General features: G+C 41.2%; 1 protein-coding gene across 1 annotated transcript in view; it reads right to left on the bottom strand.

Annotated features, from left to right (window-relative positions):
• Positions 1-14,676, bottom strand: part of LOC138946115 (sodium channel protein 1 brain-like) — a 70,035-nt gene that overhangs the window by 13,248 nt on the left and 42,111 nt on the right. The window contains exons 10-21 of the mRNA XM_070317657.1: positions 13,229-13,334; positions 12,527-12,777; positions 11,121-11,291; positions 9,354-9,547; positions 7,365-7,515; positions 6,463-6,712; positions 5,737-5,837; positions 4,154-4,464; positions 3,544-3,685; positions 2,678-2,851; positions 993-1,115; positions 611-719 (exon numbers count right to left, since the gene is read on the bottom strand). Of these exons, the coding sequence (XP_070173758.1) occupies positions 611-719; positions 993-1,115; positions 2,678-2,851; positions 3,544-3,685; positions 4,154-4,464; positions 5,737-5,837; positions 6,463-6,712; positions 7,365-7,515; positions 9,354-9,547; positions 11,121-11,291; positions 12,527-12,777; positions 13,229-13,334 (2,083 nt within the window). The remainder of the gene's footprint in view (positions 1-610; positions 720-992; positions 1,116-2,677; positions 2,852-3,543; positions 3,686-4,153; positions 4,465-5,736; positions 5,838-6,462; positions 6,713-7,364; positions 7,516-9,353; positions 9,548-11,120; positions 11,292-12,526; positions 12,778-13,228; positions 13,335-14,676) is intronic.

Genomic DNA, 14,676 nt, shown 5'->3' with positions numbered 1-14,676 from the left:
AAAAACATTTCATCTTTTTTTTTTTTTTTTTTTTTTTACCTTGATTCCGAAAACATATAAATATGTTATATTTGGATTAAAAGGAAGCTCAGAAAATTAAAACTATGAACATTCTAATTAAAATTGAAATTTCAGAAATCCATTTAAAATCAATTTCATCTTCTTCTTTGTCAGTTCCTGATTCCAAAAAACATATAGATATGTTATGTTTGGATTAAAACCAAGTTCAGAAAGTTAAAAAGAATAGAGATACGGAATAGCTCGCTATCCTGTTCAGCGCAAACGCTATTGCGCTATACTGGCTTGTCAATTTCACTGCGTTTTCATCGTCCGGGAAACTGACGATGCTATCATGTCTTGTTGAGAACAAAAATGCAGTTTCATTCTTTGAGTTCGACAGATTGACTAAATGTAGTAATTTCGCCTTACGCGACTTGTTTTATAATTATTATTATCTTGAATTGTTACTACATATTATCATTGATCACTTTATGATGTTGATGATTAGTCATGCAGTTACATAAGACCTATTGATATCTGTATGCTGTTTTAAATTTAAAATCCCCAAGAACGCAATTAAAAATGTTTAAAATAAACAAAAAAAGTTCACCTGAGAAGAACTGCACGCCCATAATGCTGAAGATGAGCCAGAACATCATGCCCACCAGGAACACGTTGAAGATGGAAGGGATGGCTCGCATCAGTGCGTTCACCACGATCTGCCGCAACATACAACACAAATACCGCATGAACAGGGACGATTCACAAGTGAGAGGTGTGTCTGACACGTGGACAAGTGTGTTTGCAATCTAGCAAGGCAATTAGGTTTAACAATGAACACAAATCATGCCCAGGGCCGGTATGGGAGAATCGAGGTTAGATACTTTAATCGTGGATAAACTGTACCCGCAACCCTCAATGCAGTTTATCCCGGACTTAATTCATGGCTTGCAATGCCATGGCACCCACACTGCCTAGAACAATGGACTTACCTTCATTCCCTGCCAGCGAGAAATAGCCCTCAATGGACGCAGGGCTCGCAGTGTTCGCAAGGACCTGAAGGCTGTAATGTTGGACACGCCCACAGATTCTCCTATCAAACTGGCCACGGAAATCTGAACACAGAGAGGATAGTTCATGTTGAATCTATACAACGCTTAACTTGACAGGCTGAATCTGTTATGTTGGACACACCCAAAGATTCTCCGATCAAACTGGCCACGGAAATCTGAATACAGCGAGGATCGTAAATGTTGAATCTGTACACTCAACTTGACAGGCTGAATCCAAATAGCAATCTCCCCGACCCTATCATGTTATAATTAATACAGTCTTACCCACCGAGCATTAAACTGTCACGCTGTTGTCAAAGTTTGTCTTTCACATCAACGATAACTTGAACAGGAATTTCAAAAAATAATCAATAAAAAAAATTACAAAGACAATGGGGAAGCGAAAAATGGTCCTGAAATTTGTACAATCGTTTGGTTTAAAAAAAAAATATTCAGAATTTCTTCGCATGAACAGTTCAAAACACACAGCTAGGACACGCACTCAAGCAAATGCTTATATCACGTGACCAGAACAATACTAAACTACACACATTTTCGTATTGATGGACACAAGGAGAGACTAGGACGAAAGCGCACAGGAAGAAAACATCAAATCTAAGACATGCAACATGTAAATTCAAGTAAATGTAACATTTTTTTATGGAAGGTAGTAATTCGTTAACATATAAAATACGAGACAAACGATAATAATCATTACTTATACGCTGCTTATGTAATCAAATACGATAACACAGAGAGAGGCAGTGTAGAGGTACACATACGCCTGCCCACACACATATACACTATCAATGCGTGGACACATCCATCAAATCAGTCGACCAGATTTGACAATAAACGATTGGACAGACTCAAATATCAATATATTATTACGAAAATAATATTGCTCGCTACATTTTAATAATATTTCCACGCGTCTGAAGTGAACAGGCAACAAATTGATTGTTGTCAGACGAGCATCTGCATACAAAGTGCAGTTTAATAAGTAATGTTTGGCTGTTTCATTTGGATCACCGCAAACACACTGTGCGTTATCTTTTAGATGGCGTTTACATAAGTCTGAATTAAGGTTACTAATATTTAAACGCATTCTACAGTGTTGAACTTCTGTCTGTCGTTTTCCAAAATAATAATAAGCTGGTACACTATGATCAGGACTTTGTAAATAATGCTTAAACTCGCTTATTGAATTTGTTGTTTTAATCACATCAGGCAAATTATTCCATAAAACTGTGGAGAATGGAATGAAGGATGTTCGGAATATGTCTGTCCTATGTGCTGGTACGAATCTTTCGAATGGTCGTACAATCGTTTGAACGGCAAACCTCAAACAAAGGATCAATTACCAACCTTTTTTGTTGTTTATGTATTCATGTAAAATCCTTTCTTAGCACACACACACTTTGTATCCATTTGTGACCCTCCACCACGAAATGAATCGCATGTCACCTCGCGCGGTTCTGCGCTAGGCTTAATGTAAGTCCGGGGAGTGTCTGGTAACAGTGTGAGGGTGACCTTAGTCACAGGCTTATAACTCAAACAGTTTTCGCTCTTTTCTAAAATTGGTATAATCAAATCAAGAAAACGAAGCCATAAAACAAACTTACCACCACGATACAGAAGTCGAGAATGGTCCAGAATTTTGTGAAGTACCTGGCGAAGCCGTACGCAATCCATTTCATCACCATCTCAATGCCAAAGAGCACACAGAAGATGACGTTGAGAATGTACAGAGCCAGTTTGAGGTCGGCCTTTTCATACAGGTAAATGTCCTCAAAAGCCTGAAACCAACAAGACATAATATCAGGTGTAGAACGCATTTTTTTCGATCGTGTCTGTTAACAGGAAGTGATAAGTCACACGAAGACAGACGCACGATCTTACAAACAAGATCAGGGAAGACTGAGACAGACGTGCAGATCTATATACTATTTGGCTCTTAGTCTCTTGTTTAGAGACAAACACATAAAGCGGCCATTGTGTACACAACAGAGAAATACTAAGAATTGTGCGCACTTGCCCAAACACAAACGCGAACTCACACACACACACAAACACACACAATAACACACACACACACATACTCACACACACACACGCCTATCCCTTGTCCACAAGAAACTTACGACCCAACCATACACATACTCACCCATTTTATCTGTCTGTCTGTGTGTCTGTCTGTGTGTCTGTCTGTCTGTGTCTGTCTACATCTCTCTCTCTCTCTATCTCTCAATCTCCCCCTGATCCACACAGACACACACACACACACACACACACACACACACACACACACACACAAGCGCGCACGCACATACACACACATATACACGCGCGTGCGCACACACAAATACACACAAACACACACACACACACACACACACACACACACACACACACACACACACACACACACACACACACACACACACACACACACACACACACACTCACATTCACAAACTCATAAACTGACCAGCGTGACACTGCTGGCAAAAATGACAAAGAGCACAATCCACTCATAGACGCGGTGGTCCACAACCTTCAGCATTGTACAGCGGAACTTGTACCATCCTTTTCCTGACGGGCTCTCATCGAACGCATCAAGATAGGTGAGCCTGTGGCAAAAAGGTTACATTTTGGTTTCTGTCGACTACACTCGTTTCTAGTCACTGACCCATTCCAGTCAAGTTTTGAGATAATTGGAATCCTAATTATGTCTCTCAACATACTAGTGAAAGTTTCGTTTTGTTTTTAATGACACGTTCCAATAGCTAACCTTTCTTGGTTTTAATTCTTCGCTCAAGAAGAATGATTGACTTCAGTCAGCTTAGCATTAACATATCTTGATAGGCTAGAGACATTGATGGGTTACTACAGCTTCGGCCCTTAAGAAACCCCCGGCCCATTCTTTATTTCAGCTCATTTTCACTCTTGCAATCACACCAACAAAAATATGATTTACTAGAACTTAAAAAATCCATAACATTCAATTCATCCCTTTCTATTCAACTACATTTTCATTCTTTTAATCACACTGACACAAAATATCATTAAAAAAAGAAGAAAATAAAAAAAGAAATAACCTCTTTCTCATCCACATGGGGAAGCAGTTGGGAGGCTCCAACAGCTTCTCCTCTTCGTCGTCATCCTTCTTCTTCTTCTCAACGCTTTCCGCAGTGTCACCAAGTTCAAGGTCATCCGCCTCATCCTTGACGCCGTCCTTAGTTTTGTCACCTTGGCCTTTGACCTTGGTGATTTCGTTGCCCTTGGTATCGGTGGCTTTGACCTTGTCGCCAACAGAGGGGAGAGAGTCCTTACCCTTAGCTTTGCGAGCCTTGTTAAAGTCAAAGTATTCTGCTCGTTTGCTGGAGGTCTTGAAAGCATCCACCGCAATCTGAGGGGGAAAGAACAGCAACCTGTCCGATTTAAGCATGCAAGAAGAACACAACCTGGACACAAACAAAACAACATGAAAAAAAAAGAAAGATGGAACACTTTTTAGACATGAGCTATGTATTGCATAATACGTATTCATGTAATTATCTTCTGTTCAACTGTGTAAGACTAAGATATGAAAGGGTCGCACTGCAATTGTGAAGGAAAATATCAGCAAGGAAAAGAGTTTGAAGTTAAAAATGCACATATACAGAGAAAGTAAAATATCTTGATTTAGCTTAATTCAACCAACCGTGTGTCCAAACACAAACAAACAAACAAACGAACAGAAAACAACAAATAACAAAGAACGAAGTACACGCTAGGTACATCGTAGTCAGTGTAAACCATTGCAAATACATATCGGCACATTCATTCTTTGACATATGAATCAAACTGGCATATCAATATTTTGACATCGTATTGCCTAGATGTTCTTGAAGTAATACTTGATTCCCTGCAACCCCATCTGAATAAGAAGTGCTTTCTACTAGAAGACAAGGCTAAATTAAAGACCATGATCATGGCCTATTACTTTCTGTTGTCACGCTACACTTGGTTGCAATTTTATAGTAATTCACATCTGCTTGCAGTAAGTGTCAGACATGTAGGACTGCTATTCAAAAATAACCAAGCAATGCGGACAAGTGTTTTTAATAGTATGAAGACGGGCGCTGTGGCGGGGTGGTAAAACGTCGGCCTCTTAATCGGAAGGTCGAGGGTTCGAATCCCTGCCGCGGCCGCCTGGTGGGATAAGTGTGAAGATTTTTCCAATCTCCCAGGTCAACTTATGTGCAGACCTGCTAGTGGCTTATCCCTCTTCGTGTGTACACGGAAGCACAAGACCAAGTGCGCACGGAAAAGATCCTGTAATCCATGTCAGAGTTCGGTGGGTTATAGAAACACGAAAATACCCAGCATGCTTCCTCCGAAAGCGGCGTATGGCTGCCTAAATGGCGGGGTAAAAACGGTCATACACGTAAAATTCCACTCGTGTAAAAACGCGAATGTACGTGGGAGTTTCAGCCCACGAACGCAGAAGAAGAAGAAGAATAGTATGAAAAGTTGATTTAAGAATTGTCATACAATATGAACGCATTCTCTCCTTTGACATGTAAAACTGTCAGTGAAAATGAGTCAAGTAGTCTACTACAAACGCACTTCCTTCATTGACAATGTTATTCATTGTTCACCTGTGTAACATAATGAAAAAAAGAAAATCAACACTTACGACTCCATTAGTTTTGGCTGGTCCATTTCCGCCATCAGTCATTCCATTGGCTGCTGCTGCCTTGCTGGCAGCGGTTTTCTTCTCTCCGTCTTTTTGTGGACCTGAAAAGAGACAACCCGATTTAGTTTCAAAACGCATGTTTTTGTGATGTCTTACATAATAATAATAATAATAATAATAATAATAATAATAATAATAATAATAATAATAATAATAATAACTGGACATTTTTAAGTGCCTAACCTATGGCTCTAGGCCCTTTACAAAAGAACATATACAAAATAGAACAATTAAATGTACAACCTACATAAAACAATTGATCATACATACATTCTCTTTCCTATCTTCCTCAAAACGCGTATGTAACCAATGCATTGATATTTTGTTCTTGTCTTTTTTGGCGGTGGGCGGGGGGTTGGGGGGAGGGGGGAAGCTGGGATGGCACCATTACTGGTTTCTGTGGAAACCGAGCTCTTCAACTGTTTAATTTGGACCTGTTCGTAAAATGTTTGGTGCGACCATCGCTTACAATGCCCATGACTGGGTAATTCCCGTTTGTTTCCTTACATCATTTACGTGTTTTTCATTTGTAGCTGCACCCTTCACAACTCTAGCGACCTCACTATCTTCTCTTCGCTCTCCCCCATCCACACACACACACACATCCTGCTCTCTCCCTCCCCCTGCTCTCCCCCTCCCCCTGCTCTCCACATCCCCCCCTCTAACCTTTCTCATCAATTTCCTCCTCCTCAGGAATGATGCTGTTGATGAGAGGGTCCGGCGAGTCACTGGTCGACTTGTCCTTGGTGGGGTTGACAGTGTTCTTCTTGACGAAGGGGCAGCAGCAGCAGCACAGTTGCTTCAAGCGGTCAATGGCCTGTCCGAGTCGGTTGGTCTCCTTGGCCGAATTCTTGTGCTTGTCAATGGTGTCCGTGGCGAAGGCGTTGATCAGCAAGGCCAAGAACAGGTTGAGCACCTGTGTGTGAGAAGCGAAATAGTTGTCTCAAAGTGTTTTTAACCCGAATCGTTTTTTAAACAACAAGATGACTGTGGGTGAAAACAACGTTGAAAAACAAACGAAATCGGTACACACCAACACAAAGACAGCGCAAAGACAAGGTCGAATTTTCGCCTATAGAGGCTTCTAACGAATAGTTTGTCCATCCATTAGATGGACTAGCTGCTAACGTTCCAAAGTCCAAGTTTGCGGAACGTTTAAATATAGACAAAACGAAACTCCCACACAAATTCCACCAACTGTGAATGTTTTCACTTGTGAATTTGTCGCTTTGTCTAAAATGAAATGTTTGATGAACTTTCTTTTTTTGCGTTTTGATTCTACGTTAGCTAATTGTTATCTTATCCTGGCTTATTTTAGTATCAGAAAGCCAATCACGTTTTTCCTTTCACACATCTTACTTACGCAGTTTTACTGCCAAGCTGTGAAAACAAATTGTCTTTACCTCAGAACAGCTCAATTTCTCGCAAATGTAACGACTGCTTTGCAACTGAACCCAATTCGTCATCGTAAGCAAGCCAGTGTTACTTCATAGAGTTTCCAGCACTCGTCCTAGCATAAGTAATGCACTTGCATTGAAGTGTATATCATGCGTAATCAGTATACTCACAATGAAGTTTCCAATGACAAGGGCAGGTAGAAAGACAGCCATGCACAACTCGTTGGAGGCTCGCATACATTGCCACAACGGCTCGATCCATTCCCCGCACAGTACACGGAAAATCATCATGAAGGCATGGAAAAAGTCCTTGAAATGCCACCTGCAAACAAAACACCGTGTTCATTTACACTGCAACATTATATTTTTGAAGGCAGATTGGCATTTGCAGTTAGTTTGTGTGTGTGTGTGTGTGTGTGTGTGTGTGTGTGTGTGTGTGTGTGTGTGTGTGTGTGTGTGTGTGTGTGTGTGTGTGTGTGTGAGTGTGTGAGTGTGTGTGAGTGTGAGTGTGTGTGTGTGTGTGTGTGTGTGTGTGTGTGTGTGTGTGTGTCATTCTAGTCTTGCAACCCTGTTCACCGACCAACCAGCGAACACAATAACTACAAACCTTTCAGAATAAAAAAACCAAGAATTGTAAGTTATTGGAACTTTTCATTATCGACCAAGTCGTCTTTAAAGTAGACAGAAAGACAAACACGTTTGATACGAATAATGACCTCGTCGATGAATCTCGCAGGCAATATGCCGGCGAGGTATACTGGCGAGATTCATCAACGAGTTTGAGATAAGGCCAAACAAAAAATAGGTCTGTTTACGGTAACATAGGCCAAAAAAATAGGGTCGGTTGGTCGGGATTTTTTTTTTTCAAAAAAAACATATTTTTACGTTATTTTGCAAAAAAAAACAAAAGATTTTTTTTTGTTTTCCCAAATGCCCAAAAAAAAGTCTGGGGTCGCGCGAAAAAAATAGGGTCGGTCGGGTTACCGTAAACAGACTCTTTTTGGGGGGGGGGCCTAAGTTCATTATTTGTATCATAAGTGTTTGTCTGTCTGTCTGCTTAAAAGACAACTGGGTCGACGTCAAATAAATGTAACGCTTTGTTTTGTCAATAATGAAACTTTCCAATAACCTACAATTCTTTTTTAAAATTTTTATTCAGAGTTTTTTTAAACGTTAGCAGTCTATCTGTTTTTACATTTAGTCAAGTTTTGACTAAAAGTTTTAACATAGAGGGGGAATCGAGACGAGGGTCGTGGTGTATGTGTGTGTGTGTGTGTGTGTGTGTGTGCGTGCGTGCGTGTGTGTGTGTGTGTGTGTGTGTGTGTGTGTGTGTGTGTGTGCGTGCGTGTGTGTGTGTGTGTGTGTGTGTGTGTGTGTCTGTGCGTGTGTGTGTGTGTAGAGCGATTCAGACCAAACTACTGGACCGATCTTTATGAAATTTGACATGAGAGTTCCTGGGAATGATATCCCCGGATGTTTTTTTCTTTTTTTTCAATAAATACTTTTGATGACGTCATATCCGGCTTTTTGTAAAAGTTGAGGCGGCACTGTCACACCCTCATTTTTCAATCAAATTAATTGAAATTTTTGTAAAGCAATCTTCGACGAAGGCCGGACTTCGGTATTGCATTTCAGCTTGGTGGCTTAAAAATTAATTAATGACTTTGGTCATTAAAAGTCTGAAAATTGTAATAATTTTTTGTTTTTGTATAAAACGATCCAAATTTACGTTCATCTTATTCTAAATCATTTCCTGATTCCAAAAACATATAAATATGTTATATTTGGATTAAAAACAAGCTCTAAAAATTAAAAATATAAAAATTATGATCAAAATTAAATTTCCGAAATCGATTTAAAAGCAATTTCATCTTATTCCTTGTCGGTTCCTGATTCCAAAAACACATAGATATGATATGTTTGGATTAAAAACACGCTCAGAAAGTTAAAACGAAGAGAGGTACAGAAAAGCGTGCTATGCAGCACAGCGAAACCACTACCGCGCTGAACAGGCTCGTCAGTTTCACTCCGTTATGCACAAGCGGCGGACTACGGTCATTGTGAAAAAATGCAGTGCGTTCAGTTTCATTCTGGGAGTTCCACAGCTTGACTAAATGTAGTAATTTCTCCTTATGCGACTTGTTGAATTTGTGCACAAACCTTTCAGCTTCCGTGCCACCAAAGTTGTACTTCTGGTAGTCCTCCCTGAAGAGCTGGAGGCCGAGGACGGCGAAGATGTAGATGATGAGGAAAAGGATGATGGTCAGGTAACCCAGGGCGCCCAGAGTGTTAATGATGATGGTCAACAGGATCCGCATCGTCGCCCACGACTGGGCCAGCTTCACCACACGCAGCTGTGGACAAAAAATGTCAGTTTTTGTATTCCATTTTTTGTATTCCACTGGGAGGAAGCAACCCGAATTGTCCAGTGATGGGACAAAAAAGTTATGAAAATGAAAATGAAAAAAATGAAAATCATTCTCCCCCGATAGCGGCGTATGGCTGCCTAAATGGCGGGGTCACAACAGTCATACCTGTAAAAACCGTGGGAGTTTTAACCCTTGAACGAAGAAGAAGGTATCTTTGTTGTCTGATTTCTGGAAAATTCGGGTCGCTTCCTCCTCTTCGTGAAAAGTAAGCAGCTACAATCTACGAGGGTCTCTCTGCGCAGGTGTTTGTTTGACGATGCTTGTTTGGGTGTTATCGGCCACCTGCAGTTCTTGGGGAATGGCCGAAATATTTTACGTGCGGTGACACGGCGTGGGACATGGATGCAGTCTCTGAGTCTACACACGAAATTGACTCGTCTCCGGACCGGGCTGAACTTGAACACGCGACACCAGGATCAAAAGTCCAGTGCTCCATCCGAGGATCTACCAGCGTGTTCTAGAGCGTATTAACCCTTGATTGAAGATTCTTCTTCTCATCTAACTTTGAGCCCCTATCCCATTGCTTGTTCTTCAACTCTATTCCCTTGTGACAGTTCCAAAGTACTTCTGAGCAAGTGTTCCTTTCAAACTCTCATGCTTACCAAATGAACAGTATATATTTTCATCCAGCACTCACGTCTTTCTTTTCTTACACCAGAGAACCTTCTGCCTGAAACGGCGCATCCATAGCCAACCAACCTTAACAACGGAGCTTTGCGAAACCTTGATTCTCCAAACATCTCATGGATGCAATCAAAGAATGATTGATTCCCTTTCCCATGAAGAGACAATACAAAATAATAACCAACCAAACAAACATTCCCATTCCCAACTTAAACGAACAGTCCTTTCCGTGAAAACTTGCTATTTAAGATCTGCCCTGAATAAAAAAACGTAACAGTCTGAATGTCCTCAAAACGGATAAGCCCTAGATGTTCAAAAACTTACCAGTCTGAATGTCCTCCAAACGGACAAGCCATGGATGTTCAAAAACTTACCAGTCTGAATGTCCTCAAAACGGACAAGCCTTGGATGTTCAAAACCTTACCAGTCTGAATTTTCTCAAAACAGACAAGCCCTGGATGTTCAAAAACTTACCTGTCTGAATGTCCTCAAAATGGACAAGCCTTGGATGTTCAAAAACTTACCAGTCTGAATGTCCTCAAAACGGACAGGCCTTGGATGTTCAAAACCTTACCAGTCTGAATTTTCTCAAAACGGACAAGCCTTGGATGTTCAAAAGCTTACCAGTCTGAATTTCCTCAAAACGGACAAGCCTTCGATGTTCAAAAACTTACCCGTCTGAAATTCCTCAAAACGGACAAACCCTGGATGTTCAAAAACTTACCTGTCTGAATGTCCTCAAAACGGACAAGCCCTGGATGTTCAAAAACTTACCTGTCTGAATGTCCTCAAAACGGACAAGCCCTGGATGTTCAAAAACGTACCAGTCTGAATGTCATCAAAACGGTAAAGTTCTGGATGTTCAAAAACTTACCAATCTGAATGTCCTCAAAACGGACAAGCCCTGGATGTTCTCCACGCCCATGTCAATGATGCTGGCCACGACGATGATCAGGTCAAACACGTTCCACCCGTTCATGAAGTAAAACTTGCCCATGGCGCTGATCTTCAGCAAAGCTTCAAGGATGAACACTGAAGAAAACACCTGTGAGGGACAGAATAGTGCAGATAGTTTAGGGTTGAGTACATGCATTTTGACATTCTTTTCAACTTTCTTAAAAACATTAAGGTTATAACCATACTACTCGTCATAAAAACAACCAGGCAGAGACGTGTAAGTGTCTATGTTTTAGGTCCCACTGTACAGACACTACCTTATATAAAATCATCTGTTTGCTCAATATTGCAGGGGAGTAGATGGCCTTTCCAGTCATATAACTGATTTTACAACAAACGGCCTCGTTGCAAAGATCGATCTGCACTCAAACACATCTGCCTAATTTATTATGATGCGTAGTTTAGAACAGAAACCCTGACACGTTATTTCATTTTTCATTTTCATTACTTTATTGTCCCATCGCTGGGAAATTCGGGTCGCTTCCTCCCAGTGGAAAGCTAGCAGCAACGGAGTCGCGCTACCCAAGTGTCTGCGTGTTTAGGTGTATTCAGCCACCTGCACTTATGGCAGAATGACCAAGGTCTTTTACGTGCCATTGTGATGACACGGGGGTGGGACATGGCTTCCGTCTCTGGGTCTGCACATAAAGTTGACCCGTGTCCGTCCCGGCCCGAATTCGAACCTGCGACCTTTCGATCACAAGTCCAGTGCTCTACCAACTGAGCTACCGGGCCCCCATGATCTAATGAAAGGTTTCATTAAGCTTTAAAGGAGGACAAAACCTGAAATGACGTGTGAGCTTGTTTTCATCTAGGTTTGCATCGCAGATTTTGTTTTTATTAAGCATCATGTTTTGTTTACTACCGTCATGATAAAAATCCCAAACGGAGTCAGTCACTGCGGATGCCGCCAAAAGACATCTCTGTAAAGCTAGGGCTGCTTGTTTTTTTTTGGTTTTTTTAATCTCTGTTTTGAATGCAACTCTTTTCAGAAGAACTCCCTGATTAAAAAACAAATTCGACGATGTCAGATTTGGGTTTTGTTCCAATGCTAAAATACCAACCCCATGGCCTTAGACTCTCTGGGTTCAACTTCCCACTTCCCCCCCCCCCCCCACACACACACACCTGCATAAATAGATACCTGCGCCTTGAGTCCGAGTCTGGAGATACGCGCGCGATATAAGACTTCATATATCATAACATAACCTGGACTAAGACTACCTGACTTCAACCCCCCCGCCCTCCCGAAGATTTACACGAAAGAAAAAATTCTAAGTTCTCGTTAAAACCACAAATCAGATGAGGAAATAATTCACGTACATAGTTCCCAACGTTGAGAACCAACTTGAGAGTCGAAGACATCTCGTGGTGCTCGATGGCCAGGAAGACAGTGTTGAGGACGATGCAGGCGGTGATGAACAGGTCAAAGAGCGGGTCCGACACGATGCCGTGCAAATAGTTCTGGAAGCGTAGCCAGGGGACGAAGCAGCGACAGCAGCCTCTGCAGCAGCCGCAGTTCCTATCCACCAGTTTGCCTTCTAGGTCCTCGTCCGGGTCTTCTATGCTGTCCGCTGTGAGAGGGAAACAAATTATGATTAACTTGTTGTATTTGTTTGTTACTTCTGTGCAGATTTTGTTAGAGTTTAGCTTGATCTGTCGAAAATGTTGCACAGAAATCTGATGAAGTGACACAGATACACACATGCATACAGACGCAAACGCACGCGCGCACACACACGCATGTAGACACAAACAGGCAGGGAATTGCGCAACACACACACAAAAACACACTCACACTCACACACACACACACACACACACACACACACACACACACACACACAAACACGCAACCACTTGCATTTCAAATCTCTCCAAATGCTCAAGTACGTAAGATTCTTTTTGGTTCATTTTATTTCCCAGTTACTGGTGGAACACGTAATAAGTGGCAGCAACAAAAATTTAAAAAGCTACCAGGCTGCCGAGAAGACTTTTTTGATCTCTCTATGCCACAATGGTTACCTGACACAATAATGACTTCGTCTTCTTTCTCTCGCGCCGACATGAGTTCACTATCAGCAATACTGGACACCCCATCTTTGTCCAGGTATACACCGGAAGATGATACCTGCACACACACGCGCGTCATGTGACGAGGATGAACATATATTTTTGTACACCAATTATTGGGTTAACTACTCTGGACGTAACTAAAGGATCTTTCCAATTAATGTCAATACAGATTCTGGCTACTGTACAACTCATTTTTCTCTCCGGTGGTTTTTCGGTGCCAATTACCATACACCAAAATATGGCTACTGCTAGGAATTTGTAAACTGCAGAAAAATTGACTTCTGTGTCACATGGATCTTAATGATGTCAGCGTAATCTTGAACGTGAACGTTTTGCTGAATCTCCCAAAGGCACAAAACCATCATGATACAACTCCTTTCCTAGCATCCTATTACTGAATAATCCTACTTTGCCTTGTGCGTTACAAAAAAGTACGATCAAAACAAAGGAATACCTCGTGCAAACTTGCACAATATAACGATTTATTGGAAATAATGAGATATAAAGGTTGCAAGTACACTGACCGAGGTAATGTTTGGGTTGACGTGTATGAGGATAAATACACAAAGCAACAACAATAGAAAGCATTTCTTATCGATGAAAACTTGTTGTAACTAATTCTCATAACCATGTTCGACTCTGGGGTTTATCGAAACAACAAACACAAAACTATTAAAAATAGGGGGTGGGGGGGTAGAGGGGCGAGGTTGCTCCGTGCCTTCAGGCAAACTCACCTGATTCTACCTATTGCTTTTAAGTAAGCTTTACTAATAAACATACAATTACCAAGTATCTTACCAGTTAAATTGTTGTGTTTAACAACTACAACTACTGATGTTCCTCACTCACAGCACACAATTTCGCTTGGCTTTATGCAAAATCACTGAACAGGATCTAAATAATCCTATATGAGAAGAAACCGTACTATTTATAATTAATTGAGGGCATAAGTCTAGAACCCCCTTTGGTCTCCGCCCCCTTTTCACCACCTACCAGCCCCATCGCATTTAAAGTCTTATGCGTCTCCCCAATACCAAATACTCTAGAATTCAGCGAACATTCTTTGAAAAATAATCGCAATGCACATACCATGTAGACGCAAAGAGCTGCACACTGTGGGTATGAATTATTGATCCACACACGGAATCAAACAAAACCAACGTTAAACAATCTTAATTGACCCAGTAGAGGCTGGTTTGACTATCATATCGTAGAGAGATGCCTCAGGGGAAACTACTCTAAATCATGCAATATTCAAGGCTCATGACTCAAAATGTTACTGTTCTTATAAAAACAAGGAAAATCACACTGGTATTGAAGGATTTTCTAGAGTGAATAAAGTATCATGCATTTTTCATCAGCATATTTACTTCCCCATGAGTTACTTCGTGCGTTTT

Source organism: Littorina saxatilis, linkage group LG1 (assembly GCF_037325665.1).
Source record: "Littorina saxatilis isolate snail1 linkage group LG1, US_GU_Lsax_2.0, whole genome shotgun sequence".
Lineage (NCBI taxonomy): Eukaryota > Metazoa > Mollusca > Gastropoda > Littorinimorpha > Littorinidae > Littorina > Littorina saxatilis.
Note: the sequence above shows the minus strand (reverse complement) of the source record. Positions and strands in the feature narration are given on the sequence as shown.